The 17,722-nt window shown below is 38.6% G+C and overlaps 3 protein-coding genes across 4 annotated transcripts; all 3 read left to right on the forward strand.

Moving 5' to 3' along the window:
• Positions 1 to 930: 930 nt before the first annotated feature.
• LOC131468730 (uncharacterized) lies at positions 931 to 3,104 on the forward strand. The gene is made up of 3 exons (XM_058643269.1): positions 931 to 948; positions 1,057 to 1,478; positions 1,593 to 3,104. The coding sequence occupies exons 2-3, from the start codon at positions 1,152 to 1,154 to the stop codon at positions 2,661 to 2,663; spliced, it is 1,398 nt and encodes a 465-aa protein (XP_058499252.1). The 5' UTR covers positions 931 to 948; positions 1,057 to 1,151; the 3' UTR covers positions 2,664 to 3,104.
• Positions 3,105 to 4,065: 961 nt separating this feature from the next.
• zbtb17 (zinc finger and BTB domain containing 17) lies at positions 4,066 to 11,865 on the forward strand. Of its 2 annotated transcripts, none has more exons than XM_058644130.1 (15): positions 4,066 to 4,256; positions 5,565 to 5,819; positions 5,978 to 6,157; positions 6,404 to 6,691; positions 6,817 to 6,906; positions 7,145 to 7,425; positions 7,830 to 7,972; positions 8,074 to 8,374; positions 8,677 to 8,764; positions 9,280 to 9,396; positions 9,500 to 9,620; positions 9,899 to 10,029; positions 10,129 to 10,377; positions 10,455 to 10,544; positions 10,872 to 11,865. In XM_058644130.1, exons 2-15 carry the CDS (start codon positions 5,615 to 5,617, stop codon positions 11,093 to 11,095), a joined length of 2,508 nt encoding a protein of 835 aa, XP_058500113.1. In that variant the 5' UTR covers positions 4,066 to 4,256; positions 5,565 to 5,614; the 3' UTR covers positions 11,096 to 11,865. The 2 variants fall into 2 exon arrangements, with proteins under 2 accessions (XP_058500113.1, XP_058500112.1); XM_058644129.1 differs by having other exon boundaries at positions 4,067 to 4,256; positions 5,611 to 5,819.
• Positions 11,866 to 12,148: 283 nt separating this feature from the next.
• On the forward strand, positions 12,149 to 16,868 carry ddost (dolichyl-diphosphooligosaccharide--protein glycosyltransferase subunit (non-catalytic)). Its single transcript, XM_058641816.1, has 11 exons — positions 12,149 to 12,420; positions 13,394 to 13,504; positions 13,600 to 13,686; positions 13,784 to 13,887; positions 13,980 to 14,074; positions 14,435 to 14,528; positions 14,816 to 14,964; positions 15,323 to 15,470; positions 15,585 to 15,705; positions 15,831 to 15,937; positions 16,216 to 16,868. Exons 1-11 carry the CDS (start codon positions 12,186 to 12,188, stop codon positions 16,363 to 16,365), a joined length of 1,401 nt encoding a protein of 466 aa, XP_058497799.1. The 5' UTR covers positions 12,149 to 12,185; the 3' UTR covers positions 16,366 to 16,868.
• The last annotated feature ends 854 nt before the right edge of the window (positions 16,869 to 17,722 follow it).

Consider the following 17,722-nt stretch of genomic DNA (forward strand, 5'->3'; position numbering starts at 1 on the left):
GCGGTGCGCCGCTATCGCTATGGAACCGGGAGGAAATGTTCTAATACACATGTGCTTGCCTGTTTACTCCTGAGCGGTGCTCACTTTAGTTGATACTCCATCTTGTGGCCAAAAGGATAAACCACACCTCTCTGTATGTGCTATAGAGGATAATTATTTCTATTTCACTTTACTGGAACACATCCAGAAAATATGTATGCAGTTTTTTTTGTTGTTTTTAAAAACACCCTCTACAGGTGTCAAGTATTTAGCGTGATCTACCCTTACACTTGAACAATAACACAACTCTGTAAATACTTGAGTGGAACCTTAATTAATGTTACTGGTAAATCCTGGGTTTGTCATTCATGAAAGATTGTTCCCTTGCTATGTAAATTGGGTTGTCATAACAGTAAAACATGAATGAATGTAAACAGGGTGGATTATTTGTCATATATATGTATATATAGAGTTTATTTAAAGCTTCGGGTTCCTTGAAAAAGTTGATATTTTATCTTGAAAGTGCTGGAAAAGTGCTTGAATTTTACACTTAAAAAGCTGTACGAACCCGGCATGCATGTCAAGACATGCTAAATGAATCCCTGATAGGATGAAGGAATTGTAATCGATATTTTGCATTGTTAAACCCATGTGGTTAAAAGCTTTAGAGAAACTGTGTTTTCTGTTGCTACTCACATTGTTAACTGTTAATTAACTGTAAAGTGGATGTCCACAGAGCTTGTGTCTCACTGCCAGCTTCTTCCACCAGAGAGATGGAGTTCCCGTGGCACAGTGGGAAGGTTCTGGAGCAGCTTGATCGGCAGCGCAAGCAGGGTCTGCTGTGTGACTGCACCTTTGTTGTGGATGGGGTGGACTTCAAGGCTCACAAAACTGTGCTGGCAGCCTGCAGCGTGTACTTCCACACCCTCTTTCTGGACCAGGATGATGTGGACATCACCAGTGGAGCAGGTAGGTTTCGGGCTGCAGACACACTTCTGACTTGCAAATTATTATTATTATTGTTGTTGGCATTGCAGCATACCACTCCTAAAACTTTGTTCCTGATTATCGTTGCAGGTTTGGGTCAGGTCCTGGATTTTATATACACGGCCAAACTGAATTTAAGTCCACAGAATGTAGAGGACGTGCTGGCTGTTGCAAACATTCTAGAAATGCAAGAGGTTGTGAACGCCTGTTCTGCATACCAGTCAATGTCAAACCCAGCTAAAGAGCAACAGGCAGAGGCAGAAGAATTGTCTGAAAATAATGTATCTCAAGGAAAATCACCCTCAAAAATGGATCAAAGTGCCTGTTCTGCATACCAGTCAATGTCAAACCCAGCTCCTACAGTTATAACATTGGATTTCACTGTTGATGAGTCCAGTCTGAACACAGAGCAGCAGGTTTCTCTTTCCCTGATAAAGTCAGAAGAAAAACAACAACATCAGGCAGAAGCAGATTCATTTTCTTCCACTGAAGAGGATTTTGACTGTGAAATGGTAATTATTTATTTCATTACAAAGACAGAGAGGGTGAAAAATGCATATCATAAGCATGGAAAAAAAGTAGTGCTATACTTATGTATATAAATATGTTACTTTTTTTTATTCCAGACCCCTGAGCGACAGGCTTTCAATGAAGAGGCAGATGATGAGGAAGAACAACAGCAACAGGCAGAGGCAGAAGAATTTGCTGAAAATAATGTATCTCAAGGAAAATCACCCTCAAAAATGGATCAAAGTGCCTGTGGTGGTAATTCTCAAATAACTGATCTGGAAGTCAAGGTTTCCTCTAACACTGCACATCAGCGAATCTATGACAAAAAGAATTTCTGCCTTTACTGCGAGAGGCCTTTTGCAAAGATTACAAGACATCTGATGCAAAAGCATCGCAACAAAGCTGAGGTGGCCGAGGCATTTGTCCACAAGCAAGGATCAGCCATGCGTAATCTACTTCTGGGCAAAATCAGAAACATGGGCAATTACAATCATAATTGTTTGGTGTTGTCTTCCGGAAAAGGACAAATAATACCAAAAAGACAAGCAACCCACAGAACAATAGCAACAGATTATTTGCCTTGCAGGTTTTGCTGTGCCATGTACCTGAAAACAGACCTCTGGAGACACCATAAGCACTGCAAACTGCAGGTTGAAAAGGATCGACCTTTGAAGAGAGGAGTCCAAGCCAGGTGTTCTCTGATGTTGCCGCTGATGGACAAGACAGTTTCCAATAGACTTAAAAACATTCTGGAGGACATGACACGTGACTCTGTCACTGATCTGGTGAAATCTGATGCGCTCATCATTTCACTGGGAGAGAGAATGTTCCCTAAAAACGGAGAGGTTGGACGACAACGGGCTGACGTCAGGAACAAGATGAGGGAACTTGCCAGACTTGTTTTGATGGCTAGAACAATCGACAAAGACATCGTCTATTTAAGAGATTTGATCAACCCGGGAAAATTCAACACCGTTCTGGAGGCTGTTAAAAAGGTGACCGGGTTTGATGAATCGACAAACCGATTTTCAACTCCTACGACAGCTCGCAAACTGCGTCATTCCCTTGTAATAGTGACACATATTTTGCAAGGAGAGGCTCTGCGGCAAGAGGATGATGCCTTGAAGGGAACAGCAGAGCAATTCCATAAACTAATTGAGCTACAATTGACAACACGTGTCAGCTAATGCGCTGAAGACACTATATCAAAAGAAATGGAACCGTCCCCAAATGCTGCCTCAAAATGAGTACATTAAGAGACTGTACAAACATCTGAAATGCCATGAGGAAGTCCACAAAACATCTTTGACTGACCATCCATCACAGAGCTCATGGAGTGAACTCTCCCAAGAAACTCAGGCGCAGGAGAGGCGACTCAAGGCCTTATCCTTAACCATAACCAGTTAATAATTTACCCTAAACTTATCCTAACCACAATTCAAATCTTAGACCTAGACTGAACCAGTTTCACAGAAATTAGGTTCTGACATGGTCAGTGTTTATGCCAGAAAAGGTCCTAAAGAGGTGACACACACACACACACAGACACCCACAAACAAACACATTTCTCATTCATAACTTGTTGTATATTATTATTTGTGTGAATAAAACTCTCATTTGACAGTAAACATCCTGACCTTTTGATTTCTGTTTGAACGTACAGTACAGGAAGATTATAAATTAAAATGGAAATGCTATGTACAGTGTGTATAAAGTCAGTGTTTTGAGTTATTTACGTTTTAATGGGAAATGGTAATAAATCAAACCTCTTTATCTTCCATGGGCGACAAGACATAAACAGCATGAACTATGATCAATATTTTTAAACTACAGGCAAAGCAAACTTTAAACTCTACATCAGACATTTTCTTGAGATGTAGAATTTATTTTTTTGACATTTAGACAACGATATATTTTGTATTTGTATCAACCTGCTGTCACTTCTGAATCCCTTTTGTAATTGTCACTGCACAGCAATTTTAGAAATGATTGTTAGTATGATTGACCTGGCAGCACAATTTTCATCATCATACATCCAGATTATAATAGAAAAAAGGAATAAAGCTGGATATACTGTGAACATCACATGACAATTATGTGTTTTGATTCTGTCTTGTGTGTCAAGGCATTAATGAGGCATCTGCCCTGCTTTCATGAGAACAGATTTTCAAAGGCGCTTTTCATAATAAAAAGTCCTTTATTTTTACAAGATTTATATCAAGTCAAGTCAAGTAGTTCCCTATATTGACGCAATTATATATACCGCATATATAGTTTTTTAATCTGTTGTTCTATATTATATTCTTTATCCCTTTTTTGTTCTGTTACTTATGTTAACTGTCTGTGTATACACATACATGAATGAGTTTGGACTATAGTTTCTTATATAAACTAATGTTTGGGAATGGAGTTTGGTAAATTGTAAATTTGTAAATATTTAAATAATCATTTAAAACTTAAAAAAAAAAAAAAATAACAAAAAAAACTTGAACAAAAAGACAATTATCAGTGATACAGATTTTAAAACACGGGCCATTTGCGCCACCACGCGGTCATCATTGAAACGACGTGTGTTCACACTGCGCACGACCCACTGACACATCCGGCCGGTCCCTATCAATCGATCAGAGAGAGGAAGATGGCGGTAGACGGACTCAGCGCTGCAAGATCGATCACCGAAAAACTCGATTGGGTTTGTTTTTCATAATTGAGTGAAACAAAAGCAGACGCCGCCTGAAGTGAGGGGTTTGGACACGGAGTGAAGAAAAGACAACAAAGAGGTAGTTTTTGTTAAAATGGCGCTCCCTGTAAGCATGAAGAATGAGTTAGCTGTTAAAAGAACAGGAGATTAACACAGGCCAGACTCCCCGGGCCGCCATCTTGTCCCTGCCTTGCATGCATGTCAAGGCATGCTAAATTAATCCCTGATAGCTAAGTTGCAAGGATGGAGGAATTGTAATCGATATATTGCATTGTTAAACTCATGTGGTGAAAAGTTTCAGAGAAAATGCTTTTTCTGTCGCTACTCATTGTAAATGGTGCTTTAACGGGACATTAAAGTGAATTCGTGTGTTATTTTCATATCGCATGTCGTTGTTTAGTTAGCTAGCTATAATTATATTACAGTTTAGGTCTCTGTCTCTGTGTTTTGGTACAAATAAGGAATAACGATTATTTCATTTATCGATTAAATTGTAATTGTTTTTTTCTAAACCTTGAAATTATGATCTTCTATGATTTTATTGAAGAAGCTGAACGATATGAAGATGTGTTCTATTATTAATAGGATATTAATTCATTGTCAAAATAGTAGACAGTTAATATCATAATCAAACTATTGAAAAAATTAATTGTTGCAGGCCTGATTTCTTTTTGGTAAAAAAAGTGGATCTGTTTTTCCCAAAACGTCAAAATGATTACTTAATCAAGTGTTTTGTATTGAAGAGGCTGAAATCTAAAACTTCTTTTTTAGTCGCTATTAAAAATATTCGTTGATAACTTTAATTAATTTTATTTTTTTTCAAGACAGGGACAATGCACAATAAAACATTAATCTTGTACAACAAGAGAATATGCATTGTGCCAGGTTGTAGCAGATTGCTATTTTCCACCTGTAGTCCCTGGGCAGGTTGATGGAATAGTACATTAAAACATAATAATAACAACAACAAATATAAAACTACAGAACTCCTGTCCTGACAGTAGCCAACGCTTAGCAAGATGTGAGAAGGTGTGGGGACTAGTATTCCACTGAGTCATGGCTATACAGGAAAAAGATGACTTGCCAAATACAGTTTTGTGTTGGGGTACACTACACTCACCCCTAGATACAGATCTTGTTATTCTACTTCTCAGAGCAGAGAGTAACATGCCAAAGCATATACAAAGCAAGACATGGTCCAACAAGACAATTATGTGCTTGAAATGGTATCAAATGACTTATTGATACAGTCTGTTTATATTATTATGACATAGTTATGCATCATGACTTCAATAACAATAACGCTACACAGTTTTACCAGAGCCTTTTAAAAGATGACATATGTTTGAACATAGAGAAATGTGACATGTTACATCCTCCTTGTCAGTGGATGTCCACAGAGCCTGTGTCTCACTACCAGCTTCTTCCACCAGAGAGATGGAGTTCCCGTGGCACAGTGGGAAGGTCCTGGAGCAGCTTGATCGGCAGCGTAAGCAGGGTCTGCTGTGTGACTGCACCTTTGTTGTGGATGGGGTGGACTTCAAGGCTCACAAAGCTCTGCTGGCAGCCTGCAGCGTTTACTTCCGCACCCTCTTTCTGGACCAGAAAGATGTGGTGCATCTGGACATCAGCAATGCAGCAGGTAGGTTTCGGGCTGCAGACACACTTCTGAGTTGTAAATCATTATTATTATTATTATTGTTATTATTGGCATTGCAGCATACTACCCCTAATACTTTTGCTCAAATCATTTCTGCTCTCTCTCCAGTTGACCTATTATGCTCCTGATTATCGTTACAGGTTTGGGTCAGGTCCTGGAATTTATGTACACGGCCAAACTGAATTTAAGTCCACAGAATGTAGAGGACGTACTGGCTGTTGCAAACTTTCTACAAATGCAAGAGATTGTGAACGCCTGTTCTGCATACCAGTCAATGTCAAATCCAGCTCCTTCAGTCATAACATTGGATTTCACTGTCGGTGAGTCCAGTCTTTACATGGGTTTAGTGCAGATATATTTCTACACTTTGGTTGGTGGCAGTCATTACAAATAACTTCTCTTATCTATATTATAAAGAAGTAAGAAATATTTACATTTGATTAGATTTTACATTGTAATCCATACATGAAATATTAAATATGTTATTCCATAGGTGTCCACCATATTTCTGGTAAGTAAAGAAAACACCTTTTCTTCCTTTTTTTTATTTTTATTGAATCAAACAGACGAAAAGGCAGGTGACAGTGAGCAGAAAGAGAAGGAGAGTGACCTGCCAGAAGTGGCATCACAGGCTGAGGAGATTCCTGCTTGCACCCCCACAGAAGATAAAGAGCCCACACAAAATCAGGATGACATGAAGGGGGACATCTCTACAGAAACCAGTCCTTCTACAACCAAGTCAAGAGGACGCCCGCCCAAATCCATTCCCCATACTGCTCAAATAAAGATTGAAAGTGTTACTCAAGACGCAACTGGATTTCAGGATGACCCCTCCGACACAGACTACACACCGAGTGAGTAAAGCTGATATTTACATTCAGTCCATTTGGCATGTGTGTTTGCATCGTTAAACCAATTGTTGAGGGCCCGCATGATGTTTCAACAAATAAACCTGGGCATACTATCTCTGTTTTTGCAGAAGCACAGTCAAAGTCTGGTGGCAGATCAACGTACATAAGCTCTCGAGGGAGAAGAATCAGAAGATCTCAGAGACGAAACTCCTTCCCTGGTGAGCAGGATGCACAGGTCGCCTTTGCTGTATCAACCTGAACACCTAAACACCTCCGCCTCCAAGGCTGGAGTATTTCCAATTGAGAAAGTCCTACGTTCTAATTCTTGGTTGTCAGTAAAATATTTATCATTTGCAAAGTGTCTTTCTGAAATCTTATATGTCCTATTATGTGAATAGCCAAGACACTTAGACACAGTATGTAAGTTTTAAGTGTTCTGTGTTTTGATCCTCACAGACAGTAACTCAGAGGATGAAGGCACAACAAAGACAAAACCCCAGAAGAAGGTGGTGGAGCCAGTAGATGTGGATGAGGGAGAGGAAGACGATTCTGGGGAGAGTGATATTGAAGATGAAGATGAAGATGAAGATGGAGATGGAGAGGAAGACGGTGAGGACAGCCAGAAGTCAAAAGAAGTCGATTCTAGCACTGAGCAAGATGAGAGACAAACACAGTCAGCATCAATGAGCAGCCGATCTGAGTCAAAGCCTTACAGCTCCGTGACACACAAATGTGAGGTAAGGAATATCTTACTCTATGTAGTGTTTCTTCTGGTGCTGTGTGTTGTGGTAGTAAAGTTGATTATTATTATGTCCTTAGTCAGGCCCTTGTATTAAAAATCAAGATTACAAACAATAGCAGGTATGATTAATGAGGAAGAATTAAAATATTAAAATGTTTAAATCAAGTTCACATCCATTTATGATATGCAGTGGAATTAAAAAAAATATATATAAAAGCAGCACATGTTAGATAGCAATGTTACCTACTGTTCCAGCACACATTCATAGAACATTGTAAACTAGATTTAAAAATAAAAAAATACATCTCTGACTTCGCTTCAGCCACCTTTTCACTTCCTTGTTCCATATGTATTATCGTTCATTCTTTTTATTTCAATTACACATGTTCTTCTCTCTAGGACTGTGGGAAGAAATTCACCCACACTGGCAACTTTAAGAGACACATGCGCATTCACACCGGAGAGAAGCCTTTCAGCTGCCGGGACTGCAACAAAGCCTTCTCTGACCCAGCAGCCTGTAAAGCCCACGAGAAAACACACAGGTGAGTTACTTTGTTACTTCACCTTCATGGCCATCTAATTATACCTCCTGACAAACCGCTGTCAAGTTTGTGTTTTAAATTGAGTTGTTGTTGCCCTCTAGCCCCCTGAAGCCATACTGCTGCTCTACATGTGGAAAGAGCTACCGTCAGATCAGCCTGCTCAACCTGCACCGCAAACGCCACACAGGCGAAGCGCGCTACAGCTGCAGTGTGTGCAGCAAGCTCTTCACCACATCTGGCAACCTGAAGAGGCACCAGTTGGTGCACAGCGGGGAGAAGCCATATCACTGCCACTTCTGCAATAAGGCCTTTTCCGACCCCACCGCCAAGATGAGACATCTAGAGATACACGACACAGACAAGGGCCACAAATGTCCACACTGTGAAAAAAGATTTAATCAGGTAAAGGCACATTTGTGTGTGTTACGCTTTGCTCCACAGCAGCCATAACTGCATTTTTCTTCATAAAACACACCTTTTCTACAGTTCTTCAAACATTACTGAAATCCTTATCTGTCAGAGAAGTTCTTAAACACGTTATCTTTCTTTCGAATGATTTTTGTCCTCTATACATTAAATAACTTGTTGCATGTTTGTGAATTATTTACATTATTTATCTGATAATGTAATCTTGAATTTATCTTGAATTTCCTTCACGATCAATAAAGTATCTATCTATCTATCTATCTGATTGTGTGTTGTAGATGGGGAATTTGAAGGCGCACTTAAAGATCCATATAACAGACGGGCCTCTCAAATGCAAAGAATGTGGAAAACAGTTTACCACTTCAGGTAAGAACATCTCTAAATAACTGAAGACATTTGTAAGTAATTTAAGTAGTAATTTAAAAAACGGGTTAAAGGCTCACAGTCTCTCACTACATACAAATCTGCCTACCAAAGAAAAGTCCTAGTGGCAAGTGGATCGCCCACACCAAAGGAGGGCAACTAAAGATTAATTTGGTGTTTGTTAAAATATATATTTTTTAAATGTTGATTTTAGTTTAATTTTGACAAAATGTGTCCTATATCTTTATAATGAAAGAGAAAAAGAAAATATCAGTATTCACAAAATAGCAAAACAGATTCAAATTACTCTTTTTAATTGCTGCTCACCTCATCTGACTCATTCTAATATAGGAGTTGGATAATGTTTAAAATCTTGTGTTGTGACGCGATGAGATTATCATTATATTACATCGTGCACACTATTGAAAACAATAGTTTGCACAATATCCAAATGAAGCTGTGTGTGTGTAGTTGTCTGTTTTTGGGTCTAAGCTTTAGTGGCGGTGTCTGCTTTTTAGGAAATCTGAAGAGACACCTGCGGGTTCACAGCGGGGAGAAGCCATACATCTGTGTGCACTGTCAGAGAGCCTTCAGTGACCCTGGAGCTCTGCAGCGACATGAACGCATCCACACAGGTAATAAGACAGACTCTGACATGTTGGTAAATGTGAAGGCAAAGGACTCAATTCTCATTTTTCAATACACAAGTACAGTGAGACAATCATTTGTGTGTTACAGGAGAAAAGCCGTGTGTCTGTGGTATCTGTGGTAAAGCCTTCACCCAGGCCAGCTCGCTTATCGCTCATGTCCGCCAGCACACAGGAGAGAAGCCTTATGTGTGTGATCGCTGCGGCAAAAGGTCAGTTTGATACAAGAGAACGGACACAGTGATGCTATAGGTCCAAACCTGAATTTATCAATTGAGAAAATATGGAAATATGTGAAAACATAAGCTATTGGTTTGCAAGAAACACAGATCATTATGTTTCTGTCTGAGCTACACAATTGTGTTTTTTTCTTTTTTTTTCACTAACATGTTTCCTTCAGTCTTCAACAAAGCATTTTGTACTGACAAGACATTTCAAACAAAAATTTAGAATTAAATGTGAGTTGTATCTTATGTTTCTCTCTGGACAGGTTTGTGCAGTCCAGTCAACTGGCCAATCACATTCGCCATCACGACAATGTCCGTCCTCACAAGTGTCAGATGTGCAACAAGGCATTCGTCAACGTGGGAGATCTGTCAAAGCACATAATCATACACACGGGTAAGGATTATTGAGCTTTTGGGCCATCGAGGCTTTCACTTCATAATGTTCGACACTTGCATATTTTATCCTTCATTTTGCGTTCTTTCTTTTCCTCAGGGGAGAAACCTTTCCTGTGTGACAAATGTGGGAGAGGATTTAACCGCGTGGACAATCTGCGATCCCACGTCAAAACCGTCCACCATGGCAAGGCCGGCATGAAGCGGCTGGTAGTGGCTGGGGGCAGCACAGACGATGGGGCTGACGGTTACCCAGGCTCAGCCACCTCTGACAGTGAGATTAACATCGTTACTGTTACCACAGATGATATCGTCACTTTGGCGGGAAGTGCTGTCGCTCAGCTGACAGGTCAGACAGCATCCTTCAGACAGAACATCCTGCACTATGTAAATGATGTGTTATTGACCTCACGTGTATGATTACAGTCGTACCAGTGGCTGCTACGGTGTCTGCAGATGAGACCGAGGCTTTGAAAGCTGAAATCACCAAAGCAGTAGAGAAAGTGCAAGAAGAAGGTAAGTCTTTAAATAACTAAATATATAAACTCAAACCTCTATATTTGAAAAACATTGTATGTCAAACTATAACAGGATAGGAGAAAGAAAATGCAATTAAAGCAAACTAAAGGTGTATGAGAATTTAAATGTAATACTTTTTGATTTGAGTAAACATGCACATGCAATCTATCCTTATATGTAGCATTTGCATGTTTTCTATAGACACAGCTTAATAACAAAACGTTTTTTTATTGAAAATGTGATTTCCGTCTGTGGGGTTTATTGGAAAATGTAAGTTTTGATGAATATGAATGGCTCACTTTCTAAAATGTCTTCTGTTCCTAGACCCAGACACCCAGATCTTGTATGCTTGTGATTCATGTGGCGATAAATTCTTGGATGCAAGCTCCCTAGCTCAGCACGTACGGATCCACACAGCTCAGGCCTTGGTCATGTTTCAGGCAGATTCTGACTTTTACCAGTACACCACAGCCACTACCACTGAGGGGGAAACTACCACAACATGGCAAGCCACGACTGAGCAGGTCATCCAGGAAGGGGAAAACTAATCTGCTGTGCCCATGATGAAGAGACAAGCAGAAAGATGGATGATGAGGGATACGTGAGACCAAGAAGGAGGAAACCCACATTGATGAAAGCTGGAGAATGAGAGGATGAGCGTGTCAACTTTAGTGAAGATTTGTGAAAGATGTCTGAAATATTGTTTATAATAGAAATCTAATTTATACAGGAGGAGGAGCAGAAGACACACAATGTCAGAAGTAAAATTTACATAATGAGATGTGATCATTTGGTAAATATTGAGGTGGTTATACTGTGTATAGTTTTTTAGACTGAAATGCAGGTTTGTGCATTGTAATTTGTGCAAGACATTTACAGTAGATGGCCACAAAATAATTCAAACACCTCTCTGTGTTACTCCCCATTCCACTCTGGCGACAATGTACATTTCTATTAAACAAACTATTTTATTGTAGAAGTATTTTCATGAAAAGCAGATAAATTATATGAGGTGACTTGTAACGTCCTGACACTGTAAATACTGTGCATGTGTAAAGTTTGTAGATTTGCTGTGTCCTCGAAAAATCTTATCACCTCTGGTAAAAGATTAAAAGAAACATTTGTTTTAATGTCAGACTTGTCAACATTACAAGACAGTTATTTTTTTCTTTTATTACAATAACTTGATTACATTGTTATGAAGGGTCTTGTCATTGTTTACATTAACCTGCAAGATGTTCAAATGAAAATAAGTAACCTTGGTTAGTCTCACTGGAATAATCATCATCAGATTAATAAAAAAGAAAATAAATGACCACCCTTGTTTTGTGTTGTTATGCTCATTTATAAAGCTATACTTAATTTTCTTTCACATGTCACTGCTCGTGAAATTACTAGAATAACATGGCTTTTTTATTGATGTTAGTTCAACGTGCATATTTTTAATATTTTCTGGCCTTGTTTGTGATAATTCAGCAAATGCAGCAGATATTTCCGCAATTGTCACGCTTGTAATAAAGCTTTGATCCCATTGGTGGAGTGGCAGTCAGAGGATGACGCGTTCCTCTCTCTGATTGGCTCGATCTATGGGTCAAAGTTGAGTCTCCTGCTAACGCTGACGTCCACTTCTGCAGCAAAATGGTGTCGCTGACAGGAGACGTGCAGACAAACCGGTCTAATTCTTTACCAACGTCTAACAAACGGAGCAGAATGGCGACCCAAATGAGGTTTAGGCTCATGGACAACCGTGTTATTATGCTCCTCTCGTTAGCCTCCATGCTGCATTGTGCTCTGGCTGACGGCAAGACGCTGGTTCTGCTGGACAACCTCAACATCAGAGACACCCATTCAATGTTCTTCCGCAGCCTGGCAGGTCAGTAAAGGATTCATAAACGTTTTGAATCTAGAACCCCTCTTCTCCACAGTGTTATAGTTCTTACTTGTAATACAAATGTACCTCGGGCAGAGAATAAAGAGCCTTTAGGACATGAACTTCTACACTTACGAATCTTGCAACACACCGAGGCTGCTAACATTAGCTTAGCTGTACTGTTGTCGGTGTCTCGCCGAACTTCAGTCTATTTCAGCGACACACGGTTTAAACTGTTCTTTTAAACGTCAACTTATACTGCATTGAATCTATACACATGCGCTCCTCAGTTCTGCATACCTGTAGTACACCAAGGCGTTTTTAATTAATCGCATATAGCTGTCATTAGCTGTTCATTGGGGTATAGTAGCTATCATTTCAACCAGATATTTCCTTACATTAGAGTAACGTTATTAACAAAATAAATCAGGACTTTAACATGTTGCATTGCAGTTATGTTGCATTTGCTGTAGTGTTAGCATGTCTAAGTTAACAGACACACAGGGAGGTGTGGAATAATGTGGGCAAAGAAATTGTTTTGGAAATGCAAATTTGAATACTTCTTGTCCCCTGTGATAATAAGATAAGATAAGATAGCTTTATTTATCTCACAGTGGAGAGAGAACGGCGTTACAGCAGCTCAACAATAGATAAAAAACAAACAAACAATATACAAGTAAGTAATACAAGTAGGAAATTATTTACACACACATATATATATATATATATATATATATATATATATAAGTATATATATATATATATATATATATATATATATATATATATATACAAGTATATATATATAAGTATAAATGTAAGTATAAATAGTTACTGACTGGATGTAGTGTTTGCAGACCTTTAATGATCTTATAGTTTGGAAAATATAATGCAGGTGTAAATTGTTGGGACTTTATGATACAACAGTGTGTCATTGTTTTGTCAATGCTGCTCATAATATAACTCAACTTTTCAGATCGTGGCTTTGACCTTTCATTCAAGACAGCTGATGATCCCTCCCTATCTCTGATCAAATACGGCCAGTTCTTGTATGACCACTTAGTCATCTTTGCTCCATCAGTTGAAGGTACATTTCACACTTTAGTCACAATTCAGTTAGTTTAATTGCTTGTTTGTCCAATTGAAGGAAATTCTAAACTGTATTTTTGTGGTCATCTGCAGACTTTGGAGGAAATATAAATGTGGAAACCATTACGTCCTTCATTGACGGTGGAGGGAATGTTCTGGTTGCTGCCAGTTCAGATATCGGTCAGTTGGGTTCTAACAGCTTTTTCTACAGTCATTATCTAGTCAGTTAAAATCCTCAAACGCTCTACTTCATTTATGATTTTCCTTTACTACACAGGTGACCCTCTGAGGGAGCTGGGAAGTGAGTGTGGCATTGAATTTGATGAGGAGAAGACTGCTGTTATTGACCATCACAACTATGATGTGTCTGATCCTGGAGAGGTAAACAGACAATGGGACCATTTATTGTACTTTGCTTCATAAACCCAGTTTTCAGTCGTTTATTATTTACACTTGATTCTTCTTGTCTCCAGCACTCTTTGATTGTTGCTGACCCAGAGAACCTGCTGAAAGCTCCCACTATTGTTGGCAAACCCACCAACAAGCCTGTTCTATTCAAGGGTGTTGGGTAAGCAAAGCTTAAGTGTCAATTTATTTAATTGATATGACAGTGTCCCCTCTTCCACAAGTTGCACTAATTGTCCATAATTTATTGAATTTGGGAGGGTGCTAAATCGCTGTCAGTATTCAATTTGTTCATGTTCAGCTCTTTACTTTCAAAAGATGTCAGTGCTCATATTATATCGTTGTTGTGTTGTACATTTTCAATGGACACTATGATAAATAATATGTTTCCTTTTTATTCTTAGCTGAGGTGCTCCGGTATAGCAATGACTTGTGACAGAAGACGACCTTTTTGTACACTTGTATTCAAATATCGGTCATAAAACTTACAGCAATAAAATCTATACCTCCCTCCTTTTTCCAGCATGGTGGCAGACCCAGAGAACCCACTTGTCCTGGACATTCTCACAGGCTCTTCCACCTCTTACTCCTTTTTTCCTGACAGACCCATCAGTCAGGTAACATCACAACATCATGCACATCTCATCATAATGTCAGATTATAAATTATAAGTTTAAATTACAAGTTTATTTAAGAAATAAAAGTATCGATAATAGTTAAATTATCCTACTTTGTGCTGAGCTCTATTAGTGGCATCTTGCAGTATGTTGCTTTTGAAAGCCATTTAGGTGCAATCTATATATTTAATATGCATACATAGTATTAGTATTCACTGCATTCAAATTAAGTATGGCATTTCGAACCTTCAATACATTTTCTTTACTTTTACTTTTTACTTCTCAAGTACCCACATGCTGTTGGCAAGAACACCCTGCTGATCGCTGGCCTTCAGGCCAGAAACAATGCCAGAGTGGTTTTCAGCGGCTCACTGGAATTCTTCAGCGATGCTTTCTTTAACTCTGCTGTGCAGAAGGCCACAGCCGGATCCCAGAGGTGGGCTTCATTATTCATCTCTTCCATTTTCTTACTGTCTCATCGATACTGTTACAGCTTCTGTTCCTTAATCAAAATGATCACCACTGACTCACTTGTTACGTGCAGTTAAATTGTTTAGTTTTGTATGTTAACAGGTGTTGTTATCAGCCCATTTGTAATCAGCCCATTAATGTTCACTTAAACCTACTTTAATCATTACGCCAATTTTTTTTTTTAAAGGAAAATTAGACTTAAATTACTGTTCACTTATTACAGTTAAATACCCATGTAATTAACCTGTAAAATGTGACTGGAATGGCAGTTTGTGTTGACCTTGATTGTGATTGAATCCCTTCTCTCCTTGCTGTCTCTTTAGGCATGAGCAAACAGGAAACATGGAGCTGGCAGAGGCTCTGTCTCGTTGGGTGTTCAAGGAGGCCGGAGTCCTCAGGGTGGGAGCTGTTACCCATCATCCTGTGGGAGAGACCTCTCCCCCAGCAGCATATACCATCACTGACCTTGTGGTGAGCTCAAATCTTCAGTGATGTAGTATATGAACAGTCCTCACACTTAAGGTTTTATTTTTAGCCTGTATTTGTACTTGTATATTTCAATTAGTGTAAATCATTTCCTCACAGGAGTACAGTGTTGTCATTGAGATGCTGTCAGAAGGCCGCTGGGTCCCTTTCGATGGAGAAGACATTCAGCTCGAGTTTGTTAGGATTGACCCCTTCGTCAGGACTTACCTCAAGAAAAATGGTATGTTTGTAAATATATAGTTTAATATTTATACAACTTAAATATTTTGTATCCTTAAGATTTGAGGTGCACTCACCTTTGCTGCCCTTAACCACACCCCTAACCCTGTGTTTAATCTCTACAAGGAGGTAAATACACCATCCAATTCAAGTTGCCTGATGTGTACGGAGTCTTTCAGTTCAAGGTAGACTACAACCGACTGGGATACACACACCTTTACTCCTCCACCCAGGCAAGTTAATCCAATGGTTCCCTTTACTTGGTAGTAACCTAATCAAATCTCAGTGCAAGAAAAAACTGTTAATCTACATTTTATTGGTATGCCAATTAAAAAAAATTTAAGTTCTTGATATCTAAGTTGCTTACTGCTAAACTTGTTTGCTCATTACTTAAAATGTCATTACTCATTACTTCACATTTAAAATTACAAAGTTAGTTTTTGATAATACTTGTAACAGGCATGATCAAGTATGCGTTGGACAAACTTCTACAAATGTCTCTTTACTACAGGTATCAGTGCGCCCCCTGCAGCACACTCAGTACGAGCGTTTCATCCCCTCAGCCTTCCCTTACTATGCCAGCGTCTTCTCCATGATGTCGGGTCTCTTTGTCTTCACCATAGTTTTCCTGCACATGAAAGAGAAGGAGAAGTCAGACTAATGTGGAGAAACAGCGGGGATGTGAAAATGAGATTAGAAATTTTAACTTGTGTGAATTGAATTTGCTGAATTTTGATGTTTGGATGGCTCTAATCATCACACAGGGACTTGGGACTGCAGTCTGTGATAAAAAAATAAATAAAAATACAGTTTCTTTTCAGTTGTTGGAACTTTCAACTATTTGGGGAGAGGCCAAACGGGATCCTGACTGGGTTTTTTTCTACTTGGTAATAATTTAAAGACCTGTACTTGTTCTGAAGTGAGTTGGTGTTTATATAAAGTTGCTTTACAATTGATAAAATGTATTCAAGTAGAGCACTTGCCCTGGGACATGAAAGTAATACATAAAACATTTGACCCCCATTTTGTCAGTCAGGAAAAATTCTTGTAGTAACTACATGCACTGAATATGTCAACGTTTTTGTTTTTGATAAAACTTTAATGTGTTTCCAAAAATCATCATCTTAATAAAACACTGACATTCCACTCAGTAGAAACACTTGATATTTCTGTGATGTGAAAGTCTTTGTGATTTAATGTGTCCATGTAAAAAAGATTTATGTTTGTAATACTGAACACTGACCGTTGAATTGTCATGGCAAAGAATTATATGCTATTCATGCTGTAATCTGAATAGGTATTAAGTAGTTAATTTTATAGATGATGTCCTACGTCGTTGATCTCAAAACTGAAGGATATTTGTGATACAAGAGGTGGAATGCTGATGAATTTGGTTCTGTCAGAGATTTCTTCCTGTTAAAAGGGAGCTATTTTCTCTCCACTGCCTAGTGCTTGCTCATTGTGTGAACTGTTGGGTTTCTTTTCTTGCCTTACTAGACAAGACACCTTGTAATACTTGATTAGGCTTGATTGAAGTACTTTGTAACATTTAAAAGAAAAGTGCGTGACAAATACATTTTATTATAAAGTTAATGGAATAAAGACAGACAGACAGGCGACTTTATTAATCCCTTTGGGAGGTTCCTTCGGGGAACTTAAAAGCTCCAGCATCCACACACAGCACTGTTAATGATTGTTAGAGTGTAAAGATGTCACACTATACAGGAGACAGGAAAGAAAAACACCACAGGTACCAAACACCATAAAATATAGACTAAAATATAGAATAAAGAAGTAAAATAAAATGTAAGATAAAAATTAACTGTGCATATAATATATATATGTATACATATATATATACACACATATATACATATACATGTATATATACACACATACCTTTACCCTATATTGCCCAATGTTTTATTGCACATGTTTTTATGAGTTTTTTTGTGGTTATTGCACATTTCTGTGGGTTGTGATTATGGACAATTGTTTGTTTAGTTCGTACTGTTTGT

Source organism: Solea solea, chromosome 11 (assembly GCF_958295425.1).
Source record: "Solea solea chromosome 11, fSolSol10.1, whole genome shotgun sequence".
Lineage (NCBI taxonomy): Eukaryota > Metazoa > Chordata > Actinopteri > Pleuronectiformes > Soleidae > Solea > Solea solea.

What these genes read in the sequence shown, in the direction of transcription:
- LOC131468730 (XM_058643269.1), top strand. Translation starts at nt 1,152, where the DNA reads ATGCAAGAGGTTGTGAACGCCTGTTCTGCATACCAGTCAATGTCAAAC. An exon ending in AGGATTTTGACTGTGAAATG is followed by an intron (nt 1,479 to 1,592) that starts GTAATTATTTAT and finishes TTTTTATTCCAG; the next exon opens with ACCCCTGAGCGACAGGCTTT.
- zbtb17 (XM_058644130.1), top strand. Translation starts at nt 5,615, where the DNA reads ATGGAGTTCCCGTGGCACAGTGGGAAGGTCCTGGAGCAGCTTGATCGG. An exon ending in AACATTGGATTTCACTGTCG is followed by an intron (nt 6,158 to 6,403) that starts GTGAGTCCAGTC and finishes TGAATCAAACAG; the next exon opens with ACGAAAAGGCAGGTGACAGT. An exon ending in ACATGAACGCATCCACACAG is followed by an intron (nt 9,397 to 9,499) that starts GTAATAAGACAG and finishes TGTGTGTTACAG; the next exon opens with GAGAAAAGCCGTGTGTCTGT.
- ddost (XM_058641816.1), top strand. Translation starts at nt 12,186, where the DNA reads ATGGTGTCGCTGACAGGAGACGTGCAGACAAACCGGTCTAATTCTTTA. An exon ending in GTTCTTCCGCAGCCTGGCAG is followed by an intron (nt 12,421 to 13,393) that starts GTCAGTAAAGGA and finishes TCAACTTTTCAG; the next exon opens with ATCGTGGCTTTGACCTTTCA. An exon ending in CTGACAGACCCATCAGTCAG is followed by an intron (nt 14,529 to 14,815) that starts GTAACATCACAA and finishes TTACTTCTCAAG; the next exon opens with TACCCACATGCTGTTGGCAA.